At 38.0% G+C, this 9,167-nt stretch overlaps 1 protein-coding gene across 1 annotated transcript in view; it reads right to left on the bottom strand.

Annotated features, from left to right (window-relative positions):
* The window catches only part of LOC108798871 (inorganic pyrophosphatase-like), a 62,148-nt gene that overhangs the window by 411 nt on the left and 52,570 nt on the right, over nucleotides 1–9,167 (bottom strand). The window contains exon 5 of the mRNA XM_018570681.1: nucleotides 323–409. Coding sequence (XP_018426183.1) covers nucleotides 323–409 — 87 coding nt within the window. The remainder of the gene's footprint in view (nucleotides 1–322; nucleotides 410–9,167) is intronic.

Raw genomic sequence — 9,167 nt, 5'->3', positions numbered from 1 at the left:
GGCTGATGAGTTGAGGGAAGGAAGCTGTTCCCAGCAGTACAGGAAAAAATTGACAGATGGTTCCCCGCCCATTGATATTCAAACTGCTTTGGGCAGTGTAAGTGATAAAATGCTCCATTTCTATCTGGATAAATTTACAAACAATTCTAAAATTATAGAATGTGCAATCAAAACAGATTTCACACGGAACAGCCAGAAGGAGAAAACAATAAAATAAAAATAAAAAACCTATAGAAAGAAACATTTTTCTAGTCACAAATGTTCATTTAGTGAGTCCTGCTAGCTATATTGAACTATATCTGGCATTTATTAATTTTCATACCTTGCTCCCAATTTCACATACGTCAATGGGGTCATTATCACCTCCAAAACCTGTATTTTCATCAACATGTGATGGGTTTTCCCAGGTCTAAAAAGAATAAAATAAATGTTGGTTAGTGTTTGTAAAAAATTAGTGGCATTGCCATGCACTGCCACAATATATATATATATATATATATATTACACATACATACACACACATATACTACAACTCTAATTATGAATGCATCTACAGTTACAGTTTTCTCTTAGTCCCCCCTACAAAGTCTCACAAATAAAGGGTTACCAGAGGACACCCTGCTAACCACGCCCACTTAACCACAAAAATAATGCCCCTATTCGTAGCCACACCCACAAAATCACCAATAATCAATATGGCTGTGCATCGTGTAGGAAAGCTGGCCAGAGAGACGATTGCCGAGCCTATTAAGCCTGCCAGTGAAGTCCACCTGAGGCTTTAATGTGGCAACCATGCTGAATTGCTCCTGAACTGAAGTTGTATTCTTTGCTTAGGGGTGCATTTAAGTATTATCGTTCATCCCCAAATCCAGTACCGGTTGCTGAAACCCTCCCGCTATGAGCTGCAGTGCCTTAAGACACAAATCCGGGAGGATTTGCTTCAGTCAGGGAAGGTAAAGGAAGATTTACTTTGTGAGATTTATGCATTACATTATAAATGCTTTTGGTACTTGTTTAGACTGTCATACAGGAGCCTTTAGATGTACTTCAACACAGCCTACTGGGACTTCTTTCTCTTGGTATAAATGTGTGCTATGGCAGTTAATATTAAAGGGTGTTGACATAACTAAATATCACCTTGATATGGCTGAAGGGTTTTCTACTTGCTTAAGAAATCAGTGGGGACTGCCAATTAGTAGGTATAATTTCCTAATGCATCTTTCCTCCCAATCTCATGTGTTTTCTCTTGATCCCTTTAATGAATACAGAGTTTAATCTCCTATTCACATGCTGCTTTAAAAGGTAACCCACAGCAAATGCATTACACCTGCTTGTTCTAATGCTTTATCCTACACTTAGTGTTTTTTATACATTGTTATTGTTAATCAAGTCATATGATTTTGGTACCTACATAATATTATAAAACCTATGTTTATTCATAATGTTATTGCTTATGGTATCCATTCTATAGTTGTATGTATCAGATTATTTTATCATTATCATGTCACTTATTCACCTCAGATTAGGTATGCCCTTAGATATATGCCTGTCTATCAGCATCGTTATGCCATAGTTATACCATATATTTAAGATTCTGTTTATGTATATTGTTTTATCAGTATTTGGTGTTTCACCTAATGACATGAGTTTTTGATTAGATTAGTCTTAGTGATGTTGATCATTGTTTGAATTTTATTTTTCTTCTATGAATTTAAAGAGTATTTCCGCTTTTGCAGTCAAATTTGAGAACCCCTCTCACTATATGTGTGTTCCCATTCACACAGCAAACCTAAAAATAATGTATAAAATACTTCTACCATTCTAGTTAGGAACTCTGTAGGCAGCTTGTATTGCTCGGAATAAATTGCAATGTGCTTATTTAGGGACAGTTACCACTCAAGCACTGATTTTTTTTAACCCTTTGTTAGGGCACATATTCTGCACATCTAGTTTACAACTGATAATGCCAGCACACAGACAGGGTTAATTATGGTAAACATAACTCCCCAGCCTCTCCAACATCACATAGAAGAGGAAAGCCAAGATGCATTTTTCAGAGGACAGTAAATAGAAAGATAGGCAGCATTCTTTTTTTTTTAATTATGCGATGTGAATGGAAACATGTAACAAATATAAAATAGGTGTTATCCTAATTTGGCTGCAAAGTAGGGATGCACCGATACCATTTTTTCGGTATCGAGTAATGATATTTATCTTTCAGTACTCACCAATACAAAAGGTACCGATACCAGTACTTCTGTTAGCATTGAGCTGGTTTCCTGCTGCCTGCCTTCTTGATTGTCCAGGAAGCTGGCTCCATGCTGATTGGCTGGGAAGCCGGCTTCCCAGCCAATCAGCATCGAGTCGCCCAAACAGCATGAAGCCAGCTTCCAGACCATTCAGGAAGCAGGGTGGCGAGTCATTACCTGCCTGTCTTCCTGATTGCCTGGGAAGCCAGCTTCATGTTACCTCGTGGCACTGTTGGTCAGAGGAAATCTCCTTCTGAACGGAAGTTCCAGTATCGGGGAAGGTATCAGAGCATTTGGGCGAGTACTAGTACTCGCCCAAATACTCAGTATCAGCACAGATACTAGTATTGGTATCGGTGCATCCCTTCTGCAAAGGTGGAAATACACTTTAAGGCAATCTATTAATAATATGATTGTTAACTTATAGTGGATTTGATCACTGTTATAATGTTATCATTGTTCGAATAGGTTATAGCAACATATGTACAAAATATAGCAGGTTAGGTCGAATAGGTTATAGCAACATATGTACAGTATTTAGAATACCAAGACCCATACAGATCCTTATATCCGAGTGGAATCAATGTTTCCAGGGGGACGTAAGTGAAATTTCATAGTGTTTACCTTGTGGTTAAGAAATTAAGAGGTGATTTCATACTCGAGCTGCTTATTTTACATGCATGTCCTTTTATTGTAGCTCTGATAAGGGTATTGTTCTTTCTCCCTAAAACACATTGGCTGTTTTCGAGCCGTCATGCAGGTTCCAAATTAAAAGATCAACGTTTTGGACTCTACAATCAGTTTTTGGCACTATCATTACTTCGTTATAATCTCCTTCTAAGGGGCTGGTCTGAGACCATTTGACAGCAGCGCTGAGACAGCTTTTGAGGATTTAGAGCTGCTCAGATTTTTTTGAATGATGCAACTGCAGTTTTCAATGAACTTCCCTGACGTAATAGCTCCTGCTTCCCGTTTCCAACTGTTTGCTTCCGTATGCTTGCCATCATAAAACTTCCAGTGCAAAGATCTTCTATTTCAACGTTAAAACTGAGCAATTGTTCAACAGGTATTGATTTGACCATCACTTTTTATATCTAATAGATATTTTTGTTATTTACTTTGATTGATGATGTGATGTTAGTTGTGAGAGAAGGCAAATAGCAAAGTTACTCTATCTACAACATCAATTAGCTTGGTTATTTCAAAATATTGTAGCAATCAAGTATTATTTATTGATCATGTTTCTGCGCATGAATAAAACGTATTTTAGAATACCAATTTAACAGATGCTTAGCCTTTTTTACTATATTGCTTTTTTTTTTTTTTAGTAAACTCACAACAGAAGTCTACAGGTGTTAGATAATTCATTAAGCTTTCAATGTTGAAATTAATTAGGTGGCTTGGAATGTTTATTTGTAACAAAGGTAACCATTTATAAAAGCCGTACACTGTGGTGGAAAGAACACAAAGAAGAGGTGGCTAATTAATATGGCTTTTTACAAAACTGAGTGTTCTGCAGACAATATTGTGTGTTCTACATGAACTAAAACATACACACACATTTGTGAGTAAACAAAACAGTACTTTACACTGAGATGCGTAGCTATGATTCATCATGGTATATTTTATTGCAATTGTGTTTCACCTTTCCTGTTTTACTGCAAAAAAAGCATTTCACGTAGAAATCAAAATCAAATGTATTGCTATGTGGATAGTTCACATCATGTTAAGAAAAAAAATAGGACATGTAGCATCTTTCTGCTTATATGAACTATAAGCTTGCTTATTGATATGAATAGCAAATGCACAAAAACATGCATCATTCATCTCCATCTTTAGCAAATCTGCACAATGAAAAGTCTCTATTTTTAAGGTTATTTCTTAGCATAACACATGAAGATTAAGGGTGGGTCACACTGTTGCAGGGCATTAAAGTAGAGGCAGCACATGTGTTGTGCATAAGAGCACTCTGTATTGCTGTACCACATAAAAATGTGTGTTGATGGGCACAAAAACGCATGGGCAACAGTGTAAAATAGGGCCTTAAAATCATCATGATTCAGAACATGAATCAATGCACTTTAAAAATAGACATTAATGCAAGGTGTTAAAGGGCCCTTTACCTAAATGTGCCCCATAATCTACTGCATTATTAAGCAATCTAGTTCTAGAACGTAATAATAAAAATAATTATAATTATAATAAATACAGTGGTTAAAGTGTTATTTTTACCCAAGCGCTCTGAAGATCTTCAACTGTAGAAAAGATTGACTAGCTAAAGAGTTATTCTGGCTAGCACTGAGGCAACATATCAGCACTAAAGATACTAATGTATGAATTGGACAGAACATGTCAAGTAGGTCAAATAACTGGAGCCAGTTTTGTAGCTTTGCTTTGAGCGTTTATTGATTTCACTTTACATGAACTGTCACTTTTGCTTTTAATTATAAGGGGCCAACTGTAAGCTTGACAGAAGTCATGAGGGTAAGGTTATTTATTATTCATGAAGATAACACCTGTCACCTAAAGACTATAAAACTCTATAAACCTCTTAACCCCTGAATAATGAACTACGAAGAACACTTACTTGAAAATGTGTTGCAAAACCTGCAACACATTTCTAAGGTAAGAAACAAAAAAACACAACAACAACACTAGTTTTCTTGAATCATTTAGACAACACTTGGGGAAACAGCAGACAGGAGCTGAATTTACTCCAAAATTAGAAGCCCATTGTAAATGTTTTTATAGCCACGGTAGCCTTTAAAAGTATTAAAAATCTTGAGGCACCCCAGTCTAAAATGTAAAAATGACTAAAAAAACGGATATGGAGTTAAAATTAGAGTCCCCCCCCTCTCTTTCACATCAGAGTCCCCACTCTTTATGACAGAGTCCTACTTTATAAACATTACTACAGTGTGTGGCTGTGGCAGCATGGCAGAGGACAGGAGGTGGAGTGGGGGAGGACTTTTGTGCTTTTCTGAATGCGGTGGGTGGTCCTGGATACAGTCCCCCCAGATAAGTGACATGCATTTCCATGGTGCCGTTGGCTGGCTCACATGTACCATGGAAATGCATGTGGAAATTAGAAGGCGCCCCTAACAAAGCCAGAAGGCACCGTGGTGGAGAAAGGTTGCTCAAGGCATATCTTACATTCACAACTTTAAGTAGCTTTAATTCCTAACTTCCCCCATACCTCAACACCACACTAATATTCCACCTTCCTGTCTCAACCTCTGTAAATAAGCCCAGTTTTAAGCGCAGTTTTTGTACTTACAAAATAATATGTGTTGCATGGTTAAGGGGCCCATAAAACCCATTTTTATCTAACAATGCAGCAAGTTGCTTTCTATTAAAGTAATGTTTCTTTGACCAGTAGATATAATGTACCTTAGGATTTACACACAGATCAAAAAAATGGTTTTTAGGTTACAGGATTTTACAACTAAAACACAGCAATTATTTGTATGGGAATACAACTACATTATGATACCAAATGACTGGCTACCCAGCATTATACTGAGGGCATTCCAAAGCAGCAAATGTTAATGGATTGTGCATTTCTTCCAATGAGAAACAATCTTCAGATTTAATCATAATAGAACTGATCTTTGATCCCAATCTTGTAAATGGTTTAGAAGTGACACAGAGGTAAAATGACCTGACCTGACGGCCGAAACCTTACTCATGGTTCAGTTATTCTCAATAAGTAGCAACTTGAACTATAACATGGGATATTTGAAGTGTCATATATGGGATCAAGGTGGATTTTTTTCTCTAATATTAGTCTGCAAAACAGAATCTACAGTCTTTTTATTTTATATGCTTAATGTAAAAAGAAAGTGACAAGGTCTCATTTATAAAAACGGGCAGCAATATCTGCTTATTACATAATCACAGATTGCTCCCAGTGCGCCACCGTTATTTACTGCTGCTTTCTTCTCCAATTCTATGGACAGTGATCTTGTCAACAGAATTTCACTGATAACAATGAACAGTGCTTTTTACTTGGTTTTTCTGTAACTGTCCCTACTGTAGTTGTTCAGCAGAGATGCCAACATAGATTGAGCACCTACAAATCCTTTTATGAACCTCAAAATATGCCATAGTGGCCTAGTAATAATATAGAAATCAAGATCAAAACTATTTTCAGAAAAATAAGTCAAAATATATGCAGATTAAATATGCATTATCCTATAGTTATATGGAAAAGACAAACCCAGGAAGTGAAAGGGAGGGCTAGCTCTGCCTTCCACATTTCCTGGACCTTTAGAGTGGCAGCGGGTCTCGTGACCACCTATAAACACTGTTAGCACTGACCTTTATAGTTTCGGTGATGGGTGACATCACTAACCTTTAGCACCAGAAGCAGAACAGCACACAGCTCTGAGCTTAACCAGTGTTTCACTAACAGGTCACTGTCTACACACGCAATACGACTGTGAAAGTGGCTTTGTCACCACTGCATTAGCACACACTGCTGCACTCATTGCCACTGCACCAGCACAAACCTCTTCACTGACCATCACCAATGTCATACCACAAAACTGATGATCTATGTACGATGTAGCTGTACAATATACTGCACACTGTATTGTACACTTTAGATGCTAAAAGAGTTTATAACTGCTGGACCCATGCATCAGCCCACGGTAAGGTTATTATCTATTGACTTGACAAATGGATGCATTGTTTTGTTAGATCTCGGAACAGGTTATAGTTATTTCATCTATAAGTATAATAGTAGATCACGATTATAATTTTTCTGTAAAGCAGGCAGTAAGTCTGTATTCTTCTGTTATGATCTGGTTCTATATGTACAAGAGGTTTTCAGGATAGAAAGGTTCTCTTTTTACAAATTGGGACTGAACAGGTAGGTATTCCCACTGAGCAGTGAATTTACTGGTGTTGCCTGTCTCAGTAATTTTAGAAAGGAAAGTGATAAGAATCTGCAATGAGGCATGCTAAAATGCTTGTCATGTATAGGACAAACATGTAACGGATATGGAAAGGATATTTTTTTTCCTCTCAACACTACTGGAGTTTCTCTTTCTACAGCCAATCAGCAGTTGTGGCGCTATCTGGAAACCACATTTCGTTTGACATTTGTGCTCATCTTAGTCCCAGGTGTTCATGTCCTTAGGAGTTCTGCAGGCTAGAAGGATGATGCCTCAGGTCAACAATATTAATCATCAGGTTTTTTATATGAAATTCCAGAGAATGCCAAGCATGCTGCAATAAACCTAAAAATACAGGATCAGCTGTACTAATCCACACTACTATGACAGGGATAATGATAAATTCACCTAAAGATCAAAAAATAAAATATTCATATAGGGGTAGATGGCAGCACGAACATAATATTTTTTTAGAAGCGGTTGAATATAATGGGCTATCAATTTTGCATGCTGAAAAAGCCATTTAATACATTTTTTATTATTGCATAAGTAAAAGATCCATTGCTATTAGCTGATGGGGGTGTCTTAAAAGCTTTGTCTGTCAAAAAATAATAGTTTCAGTTTTAAGTCAAATCTGCCCATTTAATCCACTAGCTTCTTATGTTTCTTAACCACTTGCTGCCCGGAACAATTTCTTACATTTGCACACACGCATAATAAAATCTGAATTTTTGGCTAGAAAACAGCTTCAGACCCCCAAACAATGATATATTTTCTGAAAGCAGAGGCCCTGTAGAATAAAAAAGATGCTAGTTGCAATTTTTTTATGTTGCACTATATTTGCGCAAATGTTTATCTAACAAGTATTTTTAGGATAAAATACACTAAAATGAAATTTAGTGCACAGAAAAAGAATACCCAATTTTTTGGTGAAATATAAAAGATGGGGTCACGCCGCGTAAATAGATACCAAACATGTCAGCCTTAAAATTGCATGCGTCCGTGAAACCGCAAAAACCTACAATAACCCTAATTTTCCATAGGCGACGCTTTAAACGCTTTTACTGCTCATCAGTTTAGTGTTAGCAGTAATTGATGGGCCAAGAATTATTGCTCTCACTACGACATGTGTGGCGCAATTTTCGTTTTTGCACGTAGGCGCATCCGACGCATGTTTGCGTTGTATGTGTGGGCACATGGGGGGCGGGGGACTTTAACATTTTTTTTTGCATTTTGCATTTTTAAAAAAATGTGTTACTTTGATTTTTACAGCAGCCATGTTCTTGATATAACCACTTCCAACGGAGAACATAAATTTACGTGAACCCGCTGGAAGTGGTTAATATCCAGGCAGCCATTCCCCCACTTTCTTCAAAGCGATAAAGGGGATCTTATGGGGATTTTATTGTGGTTAGCTCTTGTTGAAGACTACAATGACCTGGTCACCTTTGGCCATTTAAATTTCTCCAGCCTGTCCATAAGGTTTCTACCTTGTATTAGAGCGAAGCTGTTCATGTTTGAGGATCCCATACAAAAGAGGAACAGTCCCACTAAAAGTTCCGGGGCAGCCTGCATTGTTCTCTCTCACTAACCGGACACCGACAGCCCGGAACATTGTCCCCTGCTCCCTCCGTGTAACTTTACATTCCTTGGAGTTCTCCTTGGTTCCTTCAGGTATGGTCTGCATCTCAGTTTTAACCCGTGAAGACTGACCGCAGTCATATGACAGAGCACATGATCTAGTACATCAAAACTGTAAGTCCCTTTCTATCTTATACAGTTGTCATCCGCACTTTGCGTTACAGTGCTGTCATCCGCACACTGCGTTACAGTGCTGTCATCCGCACTCTGCGCTACACTGCTGTCATCCGCACTCTGCGCTACACTGCTGTCATCCGCACTCTGCGCTACACTGCTGTCATCCGCACTCTGCGCTACACTGCTGTCATCCGCACTCTGCGCTACACTGCTGTCATCCGCACTCTGCGCTACACTGCTGTCATCCGCACTCTGCGCTACA

The sequence above is a fragment of the Nanorana parkeri genome, unplaced genomic scaffold, assembly GCF_000935625.1.
Source record: "Nanorana parkeri isolate BGI_ZX_2015 unplaced genomic scaffold, ASM93562v1 scaffold1575, whole genome shotgun sequence".
NCBI classification, from domain to species: domain Eukaryota; kingdom Metazoa; phylum Chordata; class Amphibia; order Anura; family Dicroglossidae; genus Nanorana; species Nanorana parkeri.
This window is presented reverse-complemented; position numbering and strand designations above follow the sequence as displayed.